Below are 13,434 nucleotides of genomic sequence, written 5' to 3'. Positions count from 1 at the left end.
ATAAAAATAAAATTATAAATTAGTTAAAATAAATAAATAAATCACATTTTAAATATAAAATATTTATTAAACAATAATAATACATAAATAATATAAAATGTATAAATTAAATGTTATAAATATAATTATAAATATAATAACAAAAAAATAATATTATAGCACATTATACAGTTTAAATTAGATTAAATCAGTTATAAAAAAATAAATTTAAAATTCGATATAGCAGTTTATAAAAAAAATCTAATTAAATTTAAATTAGATGGATAAATAATTTAATTTAAAATTTAAATCAATTTGAACAATCCTTGTTATTTTATAGTGTCGAATTCCTATTCGGAACCATTCTATTCGGTTTGAATCGTTGAAGTAGTGTTGATCGGCACCGCAGTCTGTACTCTATAGTCTATAGACTATTCGAAATTTGGAACCATTCTGAGGTTGTGATTTAAAGTTTTGAAGAGAACATCTTATCTGGATACACCTTACTTCAGTTGAGATTTCAGAGTTCAGACAACCTCTTCCAATGCAATGGCATCTTTATCCTTTCTTAATTCTAATTATTTCCATTCTATCCAAATCTCCAAGCCATCGTCATCATCATTAACATGCATCCACTCCTCACTCTCTTCCCCAAACCCTCCCAACTCAAAGGATGAGGCCATACAACAAGCAAAAACTTCCATTTCAACAACCTTGGAGAAGCCCCTCAACAACTCCTCAAAACTAATTGGCAAGTTCAAGAAACTCAAGCAACCCAAATTCAGGGTTGAGATCCCACTCATTGATGGCTCGCCAGATTCCATTTCCCAACTCGCCCTTGATGTTTTTGGGGACATACCCATCAAGAGAAAAGGTTCTCCCATTAAGGTTTTGGTTCTGTGGCCTAACCCTAGATTGAGAGAAGCTGCAAATGCTGCTTTTAAGTCCCAATCAAATACCAAAGTTGAACACTTTGACATTCCCTCACTTCAGAACAGTGACCCCAGAATCTTGAATTCTGCTGATGTGGCAGTGTTCTTTGTGCCAGAGGTTTCACAGTTGGACCTGGTTAGAACAGTGAGTGATGCATTTAACCCTAGGCCTGTGGTTATGTTCAATCCAAAATGGGCATTTGAGGAAGAGGGTAACTTTGATGATGATTTATCTGGGTTTGTGAATTCCTTTGAAGTGGTTTATTGTTTCATGGGGTTAGAGGTGAGGGGTTTGTTGAGCAAGAGAAAAGGTGTGGTTTTTAGGTGTGTGAGAGATGGGGTTGTGAGTGGTGAGAAATGGAATGTGTTTGTGGAAGAAGGGGAAGAAATGAAGCTGGTTTCAACACTCAAGGCCAGGCCAACCATTGTTGAAGTTGAGAATGTGTTGTACAATGTGATGGCGATGAATTCGCCCATAACCAAGTCGGCGAAGTTCATTAAGGGGTTGGTATCCAATGTGACAGGAAGAAAATAGTGAGGAAGGAAGGATTAAGGATTGGTCTTCAAATTTGGGATAGTTTGTTTGAGATATGGTGAACAACGAGTAGAACATGTTTGTGAATTTGTCTCAGTGAATATAGGTACACTGCTGTGATTTTCATTTGGTTATGAAGTGAGCATGTAATAGTTACTCAACAATTTTGAATGAGAATTCAGATTACTTACTAGGGTTATTCCTTAAATTCTTGATATTCTGCTTGCATTATAGTTAATTATCCATGTTCCTATGAGGTATTATGTCATGTAATGCAAGCTAGTGAGATAGGACTTCCTGAATATGAAATACATGATGAGAAGATCTGTTGTTAGCTTGATATAATATATCATTGTATATTGATAGAAACAGAATCAGATTTAATTGCCATTGGTCTCTCTTGTTCACTTTTGATCATTTATTTCTTTATCTTACAGAAGTTAACCAACCATGATGAACTCACATGTTTGTTTCCTCCAAAAACAAAAAGCTGTGGTCTTTACTCTTTATACATGCATATGTATATTTTCTATAGATATACTCATACGTACAATATGGATTTAAGTGAAAAGAATCTGAGAATTTTCAACTGAAGAAAGTGAGTTAAAAAGAAAATCTTGAAAAAGTGAAAGAAGAAGCGTTGTGTCGTATTATTGTTGAGTTGTCTTTAGTCTGGGAAGAAGGCCTTGTGTTTGGAAGAATTCTCACATTTTTCTCTTTTTCCCTCTGTATGCATATGCCATTTCTTCAACTCATCAACAATGTCATGTTTTTTGTCAAAGATATAAGCTATGATGCCTTAATGTGACAGCCCTTGATGAATTTATCTGAAAAGTTAACATATTTAGTCCACAATGGCCTCAGTTGTGGAAAAGCTATGTCTAGCCATGGCTTTGCCCTGCCATTGAAATGGATGACGCCGGCACTCTCGGCATCAGCAAAACTTGTGTCTTCTTGATATCCCAATCCCAGCATATGCCAGAAAGGATCAATAATGTGAACATGGCCATGAAATGCAATCAACCCAGGAGGTAATGTGCCTAGCTGCCACAGGCTCAGGTCTGATTTTATATTCTGCATAAAGTGAAAAAGAACTGAAATCTCAAATTTAAATGACAAATTTGAATCAAAAGTAGTTTGACTAGTTTCTTTTAATTTTCTCTATAGTATTACTATGGTGGACTGGAAGATTGCAAATATATACCTGCTCAACCCAATGGTGGTATGTAAAGCTTATATTGGTTTTCCTCCAAGCCTCCAAGTCAAAAATGTTCATTCCATAAGCCCAGGCACACTCGTTCGGATTGAAGTTTTTCAATATGAGAGGGTGAGAGAAGTTCAAATAGCTTTTCAACCTCTTTGACATCACAAACTTATCTTCTCCAGTACATGTTTCTACTGCTCCATTGACTTTTCCATTCATGTCAATGTCCCACAGAGGCGTAAGATCAGTTTGTATTACTATGTCATCGTCGAGGAAGATCACCTTGTTAAGGCTTGGAAACAACTGTCACAAAAAATGTGTTGCGCCAATAATAAGCATCACAGGGTTGAATACAGATTAGGCTTAATAAGCTTCCCGGAGGGGAAAATTCGAAAAAGGAAAAAAGAATAGAGAAAGATTTACTTCCTATTCTATCCTTCTTACCTCTGGAAGATGTATTCGGATATGGTTCATCACTGAATTATACTTGGGACTAAGTGTTTGTAGCTTTGCTGCAATAACTTGTGGCTTCTCAGTGGTATTTGCTACTATAGCTGATGATCCTCCTCTAAACTGTGACCGCACCTTCTGGTCTTTCTCCATTGCTTCCAGCACAGGCACCTTACCCTTTGTAAACCAATCGAAATGATGCAATGCTTTGACCTCAATTATAGCAGGTGATAAAGGGTGCAAGGAAAACCATGCCTGCATGGGATAATAAGTCTTTTTATCTGTAATTATGTGCAGAACAACTTTCTGGGGCCGCAAACAGTTGCGAACAAGCGATGCTGCAACAACCGAAGCAGCCAGAACATTGTCTGAGGCAAGGACAAAGTGGAAGTAGGAATTGTCAACCAGGGCAGGGACTAATTCTGCAGAGGGTAGCTGAAGCCGTGCTGCCGCGTTGTTGGTGTGCTCGCTGGCCAGCCTCAAGTCAAGGCAGTGAAGTTGTTTTGGTATGCTGCTCGATGCTACATGGCGATATAGATATTCTTGGATTTTTGCATTTCGGGTCCTTTGTTCCATAAGGGTCACCTAAGTAAATCACCTTTGGTTACATTTAACATGCTTTTCTAGTTTCAAATACTGATTTGAACAAAAGTTATATTTTGCAAATTATATAAACCAAACACATTGGAAAAACATTTGAAAGAGTAAGAGATTGGAACCATTTCTCTGAGTTTAACAGCAAATGTCTTGGCATCAAATCCACCTTTCTTAACTTCTGTCATGAACTCTTCTAAAGACTGTGGAATATCAGATCTTCCCCTTAGCTCATCTTTGTCAAGGGGTGCATCTAATGTTTGGTATATTACTTCTGGCACCTATCAGAAACAAATATAATTTTCAATCTCAACGAATATTCAGGTCAAATAATTTCTTATGATTCAGATTGTGATATATATAATTTGAAGAGTTTAGGAGTTTACATTTGATTCAGTCTTTTTCCCCATAAGTTTTGGCCCCAGTTTTTTTCCCAAGCAACCTACAAAATATGATTTGGAATAAATCAAAATGTCATACAATCCAAAATGAAACAACTTTATTAGAACTATAATTTCCATGTGTAATGCATAAAAAGGGTATTCTACTTGCTTGAGAAGGTCAATGATTGCATATAATCATGTTTTTCACAATAAACCTGAAAAGTTCAAAATTTAAACTTTACTAATTATAGAGTTCACTTTTAATCTTTGTACTTCTAATAAGAACATAACTTCTATCAAGTGGTTTTATGTGCATATAAGAGTTTATTATGAGATATATCTTAAATTCTCAAATGAATTTTATGAGTGATGCATCTCATATCACTACACATTTGCAGTTCTCACATGGTAAGGTGTGAATTAATAAAATCACTGATCAAATGGAAAAATTTAGTGTCCAAGTACATCATCCAAATTTGAAAAAATGACATACTATATAATATATACAGGTTCCATGTGAGAAGAAATGCTATTATAATATAAATATAACTTTTTTAAATCAGAAGTCGGTTATGATTTGTTCAAGGAGGGGAATGCAGCCAAATAGATAAGCTATTTAAAAATATCAAAAGATTCAAAGCTTTGTAAAATAATAGCAAAAATATGCTTTGATAAATTTAGTATTGAAAGCTTATCCAACTTCACATTCACTCTGTCCATGACTGCATCTGCATGTGTTCATGCTTGATACTTTGTGTGTATCTATATGTGTGCGTGCGCGCGCGTGAGAAACAGAGAGTAAGGTGATAATGTAGTAGTACCTATGGTAGAGCACTTGGTTTCTCCTCCATCAATGCCATCCACTGATGTCAAAACAAACACAAACCTGAGAAGGAATGTGAAGAACAGGAGTGAATAGAAGAGCATCCTATAAGAGACTCGCCGCGACGCAACCTTCACTTTGATGAATTCCTTCAACCCTTTTCCTGGTAGCACAGTTACATGTCTTAAACTTGGTGATATGTGAAGCTGCATTGTTGTCCAAAAGTGCCAACAAAAAATGCAGAAAAAGAAGAACTATTATATGATGAGTTCTTCCTCCTCCTTCTTCAACTTTTGATGAATGAATGATTCAGGAGGAGAACAAAGGACCCCATGTCAGGTTATGGTTGTAAAAAAGGAAAGGATTTGATGGTGTTTAAGGTTGCTGTCTTGCACCTAACCTTGCTTAGCACTTGGGCCAGGCATGTCAATGGTGCTGTTTGAGGCCTCTTTTATAAATATTTATATAATTTTGAGGTGAACTTGGGGTTGTTAAGGAGAAAGAGACATTGGACTAAGAGGAAGGAACAAAAAATGGGTGCTGTTTGGTTCAAGTTTTATGTATTGGCTTGGTTTTGAAGGAGGGAAGTTGAGGCAGAACAAAACCCCAGCATATATATATATATATATATATATATATATATATATATATATATATATATTTCATATTATGAGTTTAATTTTGATGTACTAACAGTATAAAATATTTTATATAGTTATTCAATCACATCTGTTTTTTCGAATGACCATTTTGCATAATCAATGTAAAAATAATTATTTTTGCTGATATAACGCCATGTAATTGGATGTATGTGTAAAACTGATTTTATTGACAATTTATCAAAATTAAATTTACTATACATTGTGTTGGGTTCATAATATCTTAATATATTAATTAAATTAATTTTTATCTTTGGATAGTGTTAAGTAGATTAAAAAATGTGATATTTATATTATAAAGTTGGTTATTAAGTGATAGTATTTTGTAATAATAACTTTTTTATTTTGATATTTTTCAACTAATGTGAAAAATTTTAGAGTAAAAAGTATGATAAATTTGGAGAGAGTATTAATAATAAATGAGTAAAATAAATATGTAGCATTTTGTTTTATTATTGTTTGGTGTTGTATGCTTGGGTTTGCCATCACATGAAGCTTTTTAGCACATAAGAGTTTTTAAAGTACTATTTATATGGAAAATGACTAGCCCTCTTTCTCTGTCTTAGTATGTTGCGGTTGATGGAATGGTTGGTGGAGTGAGAATTCAGTAAACGTTTTTAATTTTCTTTTTAGTTTCCTTTAGAATCATATTGAGATTTAAAGTAGTTAGAGACTTGTGTGGCGTTTCTATATCAAGGTAAGGGAACTTTAGGGGAAATTATTATATTTGAAGGGTTAATTGACAATTAGCAAAAGTAGCTTTGACTAATAGATTCATAATATGGTTCTTGGTTTGTCTCTTTTAATGTGCATTATTTGGTGGAACGAAATTCTGTCTTATCATTATCAAGATTCATTTTCACCAATTCAAAGGAAAATATGCTATGACTATTGTCCAAAATATATATCATTTCAATTTAATAGAGCATGAATAAAATGTTACTAATTCTATTACAATTACAAACAATAATGTTTTTCATTAAGAAAGCATAAACTTTGTTTTGTTCTGCTATCAAAAGAACAATAATATTTAAAAAGGATTTGTAGAAACACCCCCTCCCAAGAAAACAGAAACACCTCCTAATATTTCTTTTTATTCATATGTATCAATGTATGCTTAATAATAACAATGTACGCATAATGTTCAAGGTTAAAAAGCAGGGTTTATGTATATGCTAGGTATAATTTTTTTTTTTTATCATTTTTTGGTCTTGAACAAATTTCTGATAGCTAAAACTTACCATTAATATAAATTATATTCTTAGGTGTTATATTATTCTATATTAGATTGCATTTTGGTGTTAAATATGCTGACGTGACGTATTTTAGTGCTATATAATATAAGAAAAATATTATATAATTAATCATATATAAAATAATATTTAATTATTATTTATGTTAAAATGTGTTAATTTTTTTAATATTTTATTTTATATTTTTTAGTAATTATTATGATTTTTTTTTATATTTCATGAGTCAATCATCAATAGTTAATAATTCTAATTCTACAACAGCTTATATATTAAATTTCTAACGCCAAGTATGCTGAAGTGATATATCTTTCTTTTTAACTTATTTTCAGAAAAGTATTATATAATTAATCATTCGTAAATTAATATTTAATCATTAATTATGTTGAAATTTGTTAATAATTTTAATATTTTATTTTATATCTTTTTAGTAATTACATTGTTCTTTCTTATATTTCAGTTAATCAATAATTCTAATATTTTATTTTATATTATTTTAAAAATTATTATGATTATTTTTTATATTTTTATGAATATTATATATAGTGTTTTATTTTATTATTTATGAGTGTAAATTTTAGAGCCAAATATGCTGACATGACGCGTTTTAGTGTCCATCTACATGTTGATGCTACTTTTAAAAAAATATTACGTATTAAATAATTAAATTTGTTAACATTTAATGATTAACTATAATAAGATTTATCAATAATTATAATATTTTATATCATATTATTTTAATAATTACCTTGGTTTTTATTTATATCTCTATGAATATTATATATATATATTTTAGATAATTCTTGATTCTTTTTTATACAATGTTTTGAATATAGTATATTTTTTATTTTTATATAGAGTAAAGTATTATTTTTGTTTCCAATATTTGGGTAAGTCCCAAAATTGTCCTTAACGTTTCAATCGTCTTATTTAAGTTCTTAACGTTTCAAAATTGACTCAATGTTGTCCTGCCGTTAGAGATCTGTTAACAGAATTGACGGTGGGACAAAATTGAGACGATTTTGAAACGTTAAGAACTTAAATATGACGAAAATGTTAACGACAAAAACGATACATAAAATAAATTTTAATTTTATTTTATCTTTCAATAATATTAATTTTTTACTATACATAGTATTTAATTATTTTTTAATTACATCTAAATAAATTACACTTAATCACATTACTTTTATTTTAAATAAATATAATTTTTATAATTTTAAAGAATTTTGATACATCAGAGACAAAAGGTATAATTTATATTTTATTGTATATATATTATTTTTTATTTTCTGTAAATTTATATACTAGTCATTCTATAAGCATTTCATGATAACTAAAAATCTTTAAGAGTAAAATTATAAAAAAAAATAATTTATTTAAAATGAAAGTAATATGATTAAGTGTAATTTACTTAGATGTGATTAAAAAATAATTGAATACTATGAAGGATAAAATTAAAATTTATTTCTATGTATCATTTTTGTCCCCAACATTTTCATCCTATTTAAGTCCCTAAAGTAGCGTTTGTTTTGAGGTACTGGGACAGAGACTGGAAGACTGAGACACAGTATCATGTTTGTTGGCTCAGATGGTACTAAAATTTCTGTCCCTGTTCCTAAAATTTCAATATTCCAATACCTCCAAAAAGTAGGGACACGGGGGACTAAAATTTTAATAACATTTTATACCTAAAATACCCTCATTTCAATTAATTAATTCCAATTTTATCCTTTGTGCAAATTAAATAGAGTTTTATTTTTATTTCAATTTCTGTCTCTCACTTTGCACCAAACAGAATACTGAAATTTATTTCGATCTCTATCTCTTAGTCTTTGTCTCTCAGTCTCAGTCTTTCAGTCTTTGTCTCTCTACCAAATGCTACCTAACGTTTCAAAATCATCTCAATTTTGTCCCGCCGTCAATTCTATTAATGGATCCCTAACGATATGACAACATTGAGTCAGTTTTGAAACGTTAGGGACTTAAATAGGACGATTGAAACGTGAGGGACAACTTTGGAATTTACCCCGAACGTTAGGGACAAAACGATACTTTACTCTTTTGTATATTAAAATAGCTAAAGAATTATTTGTTAATATTTTTAATAATATATTATTATTTTCTACTACTCAAATCAATATTTTTTATTATTATTATTATTATTATTATTATTATTATTATTATTATTATTATTATTGGTGGTGGTGTTGTTGTTGTTAATTTGACAATATTTAGTGAAAACATATAAAATTCACTTTAAATATTTTAGTTCATTTCTTTTAGACATTGAGTTATTTGTTTCTTGCACAAAATATTTTTTTTATTAAATATAATATAAGTACTTTATAAATTTCTTTTTTTATAGATTGTTTGGTATTAATATAAAAATAACAAAAAATATATATGAAGTTATTTTATATAAGGTAAATATATTTTTGAATGACTTATTTTATTAAAAGCATATTTAAGATATAAATATAAAAAAAATATATTTTTTATGCATTGTACGGATACATACATTAATAAAATTATTAAATGAAATTGATAAATTAAAAACAGAAATAATTATCTAGTTGTTACGGTGGGTAACCGGAGATAAATGAGATGGATGGTGTTTGGTGGCCCAAACGTATGAAGGAGGAGGACTCCGGGTGGATCTGCAGCTCGGGAGGCTCCGTCCGACTTGTTCACGTGAATGAATGGGGGGTGGTACCTGCAAAGACACTCCGATGCTTAAGTTAGCAAGAGTGTGAGCAGGTCTAGAGAGTATTGGGCTTAGGAATACCTGATAGGCGTCAGTGTACTTATAGTGGTGAGCCAATAACCACCGCTGGTGTAGTGCCGTATCTTTAGGATATCAACCGTCCCATTATCTTGGGGAGGTTAAGATATGGCTTTAGGAAGCGGTTAGAGAGATTTTAGGGGCGGTTACTCATTTGAATGAGTGTTTATCTGCCAGCTAATCTCATGTCCGACTTCTTTAGCGCAGGTCGGGACGAACACCGACTTCTTGTGTGAAGACCGGCGTTTAGTAAGGCTTAATCTATTGGATTAGGCCTTTTAATTGGACCTGGGCCCTTATCATTGGGTCAGGGTATGAACAGTGCCCCTACTTGAGCCCAAGATCCTTTTAAGGCTTGGGTTCAAGTATTCAACTCGGGTTCGTAGCCGACTTTCACGGGTTTTGGAACCGACGTGATTTTCGCGACCTTTTGTTTCTGACAGTTACGTCAATTCAAGCGTCGTGTCTGTTGAGGGAGCGTTTAGGGATTGAGGACTTTGGTAACGGTGCAATCTCATTAATGACTGCCTCGTTTTTACCATTATGCCCCTTAGCCTATTTATAAATACTTTTCCTCTCTTTCGTTTTTCCGTTTCTGCAATCTTTCAAATTTATCCTTTCCCTGTTTGTGCTGTATTCTTGTGCGTGAAGATTTCCACTCTCTCCAACCTTCATTTCTCGGATAAAGGTTAGTTTTATTTTTTCCATGTCATGCCTTATGTTTGCATGTTTTGTTTTGTGAGTGGATAGGCTGGCCTGTAGATTCTAGCTTCGTATCTCTCCTCTTTAGGGGCCGTGTTTTTTGATTTTTCTTTTTCTTTTTCTTTTTGTAGGTTTCTGCCACTTTTCTTTATATAAAAAATGGCTTCCGTAGATGTCCTTTCTTTGTGGGTTGATGACACTGTCCTTGGGGAGGAACCCCTGGTCGACGCTGAGTTTATTACTCATCTTCGTACTCATCACCGGCTTTGTACTTCAGAGGAGGACGAGCCAAAATATGAACTAATAATCCCGGGTCCTGAAGACCGGGTCTGTTTTGGGAGAGTTAATGAGGCGGCCCCTCATTTTTTCTTCATGTATGAATGTATGATCACCCGTTTGGGTGTTTTTCTTCCTTTCTCGGATTTCGAAATATCTGTTTTGCACCACTGTAGAGTTGCCCCCACTCAACTTCACCCCAATTCTTGGGGTTTTTTGAAGATCTATCAGTTTATTAGCCATGCCCTGGATTTCCCGACCTCTTTGAGGATTTTCTTCTTTCTTTTTCATATGACCAAGCCTTTTAGTGGGCTAAACAACAAACAACAGTGGGTATCCTTCCGAGCCATACAAGGTCGGAGGATTTTCACCCTTTTCGACGAATCCTTTCATGACTTCAAAAACTACTTTTTCAAGGTTCAAGCCGTAGAGGGTCACCACCCCTTTTTCCTTGATGAGCACTCTTCCCCTCGCTTTCCCCTTTATTGGTTGGCGGCCTCCCCTTGTGAAAAGTATGGTCTAGATGACCTTGACGAGGTGGAGGCGGCTATTGTGGGATTTTTCAAGGAAGCGTGGGGAAGGGCCCCATACTTGGATACCAGAAAAATCCTCCAGGGAACGCCGACTTTTGTTCAGTCTCAATTAGGTAGTGCATGCATTTCTGATTTCCGAGTTGTTTCTACCGACTTGAATGTTGCCGACTTATAACTGTTGGTTGTTTTTCTTGTAGATATGGCAAAGAAGAATGCTCAAGAGGCTTACCAAAGGGTCCAGGAGGCTAAAGCGAAGTCCCGGGCTAGGTCGGGGGGTGCCAAAGCAGTCGTCTCTCCTCCTCCTCCTCCTCCTCCTCCTCCTAGGAATGTGGGCACTCCCTCTCAACCCCTTGTCATTTCTTCCTCAAGTTTGTCTCGACCACCCCTTTCTGCCCAACTACTCTCCGAGCCAGAGAAGAAGAAGCGCAAGACTGCAGAGTCTGGCTCTTCTTCTTTTGATGGTGGGGTTAAGGCGGATGCTCTGGCATTCGTCCGAAAGAACATCTATCCATTTATAAGTATGGATGATGCTTCTGTTCGAAACCACCTCACCACCATGGCCGAGGAGAGTTTTAGGACAGCGGGTTTTTGTGGCAAACTTTTGGACATCTTTGAGAAGACTCCCCTCAGCTCTTTGGGGGCATCCTCGAAGGTTGAGGAGTTGGAGGGGAGGCTTCTTCTTTTTGAAAAACATGAGAAGGAGTTGAAGGAGGAGAGAGATAAGTTGAGGAAGGAGAGGGATCACCTTAAGGAGGAGGAGGGTAAGCTGCGGGCTCAATGTACTTTGGAGGCGAATTTGAGGAAAACGGCACAAGACAGCTACCACAGTTTATTTCAGGATATTGTGGCCGTGAGGAAGGACTTGCTGAATTCTCGGAACGCATACGCCGAGTTGGAGGACTCTATTGCCGATGGTACCGAGGAGTCTTGGAGAATTTTCCTGGAACAAGTCAGAGTTATTGCTCCCGACTTGGATCTTTCTCCTCTACATCCTGACAAGGTGGTTATTGATGTCGCCATCGTTTATCCTCCTGCCCCCGAGGTTGTTTCCGAGTCAGATTTGAAGACTCGGGGGCAGAGGATTATTGAGTCTCCTCCCCGAGATCCTCCGAGTTCGTCCTCCGTTCCTCCGCCTTCCTCTTCAGCTCCTCCTCCTGGTCCTGGTGGTGGTGATCCCTCTACTCCGCTGAAAAGATAACTTTATTTTTATGGCTATATGGGGGCTCGGCCTGTGAGTCCCCCCTTTTTTAAACTTATTCATTGTTGTTGGTTGTGTGAACAATTTCCTTTTGGCCTTTTAAGGCCGTAAACAAAATATTCTGATCTGTGCCCTTTTTTGGATAAGGGTTTTTAAACAAAAGTGAATGCCCCTTTTTTGGATAAGGGTTTTGAGTCATCTTGTGTGTTTTGAGTTACCTTGTGCGCGTATGCTTTTTTGATATCTTGAAAATCCTTTTGATCTCTTTCTGAAAAACCTTTTTATTTGTTTGGATTTTCTCGTTTAAGGACTTTTTTGGGATGCCCTTTAAACTTCTTCTTAGGTTTTCATATCTCTTTTATTATTCCTCATACTCAGTTTTTTGTTTTAGTGAGTTCTTATGACTTAGGTTATTTTTGCGATGCGTTTTTCTTTTACTCGGGTTTATACTCCGATCTATGGATCGAAGTGTTTCCAAGTTTTCCTACTCGGGGCCTCGTTCCGACTTATGAGTCGGGTTAGTTCCCGAGTTTTTATGATCGACTTATATAACCTCTTTACACCGACTTGTACCTCGTCGTTTTATCCTGACGACCATCTAGGTCGATTCATGGGATTTTCACGTTTTGTCGAGCTTAAGTCGGCGCGTTTCGTAGAAAGACTTAGAAAAATAAAGCAGGATATTTATAAGAGATATTATGAATGAAAAAGATCTTTATTAATTGGGGAGGTACCTTCTTTTGCTACTAAGGGTCTTGATAGCTTATTTTTCCCTTAGTCTCTACTATGATGCCTCGTTAAAAACCCTTCTCCAGAAAAAACCCTTTTTTGGGAAAAAATCATGAAGTTGGGAAAAGAGTATATCAGGGAGTAGAGTTCGCTTTTAACTGTAGTACCTTTTCATATTACAAGCATGCCACGATCTTGGTAGCTCAGTTCCGCTTAGGTCGGTTACTTTATAATAACCTTTCCCTAATACCTCTTTGATTTTGTATGGTCCCTTCCAATTTGCGGCGAGCTTTCCTTCTCCTGATTTGTTGACTCCAATGTCATTTCTGATTAGGACCAAGTCATCTGTAGCAAATGTTCTTCGAATGACTTTCTTGTTGTACCTTGTAGTCATTCTTTTCT

The 13,434-nt window shown here is 34.5% G+C and overlaps 2 protein-coding genes across 2 annotated transcripts; one reads left to right on the top strand and one right to left on the bottom strand.

The window, feature by feature from the left end:
• The first annotated feature begins 365 nt into the window (after nt 1-365).
• LOC130944948 (uncharacterized) lies at nt 366-1,823 on the top strand. Its single transcript, XM_057873554.1, has one exon. The coding sequence runs from the start codon at nt 529-531 to the stop codon at nt 1,444-1,446; it is 918 nt and encodes a 305-aa protein (XP_057729537.1). The 5' UTR covers nt 366-528; the 3' UTR covers nt 1,447-1,823.
• Nucleotides 1,824-2,235: 412 nt separating this feature from the next.
• Nucleotides 2,236-5,333, bottom strand: LOC130944946 (probable galacturonosyltransferase 12). The gene is made up of 6 exons (XM_057873552.1): nt 4,899-5,333; nt 4,081-4,136; nt 3,820-3,975; nt 3,095-3,685; nt 2,651-2,953; nt 2,236-2,520 (listed from the first exon to the last, which is right to left on the bottom strand). Exons 1-6 carry the CDS (start codon nt 5,110-5,112, stop codon nt 2,236-2,238), a joined length of 1,605 nt encoding a protein of 534 aa, XP_057729535.1. The 5' UTR covers nt 5,113-5,333.
• Nucleotides 5,334-13,434: the final 8,101 nt, after the last annotated feature.

This window comes from Arachis stenosperma, chromosome 8 (genome assembly GCF_014773155.1).
Source record: "Arachis stenosperma cultivar V10309 chromosome 8, arast.V10309.gnm1.PFL2, whole genome shotgun sequence".
Classification (NCBI taxonomy): Eukaryota; Viridiplantae; Streptophyta; class Magnoliopsida; order Fabales; family Fabaceae; genus Arachis; species Arachis stenosperma.
Note: the sequence above shows the minus strand (reverse complement) of the source record. Positions and strands in the feature narration are given on the sequence as shown.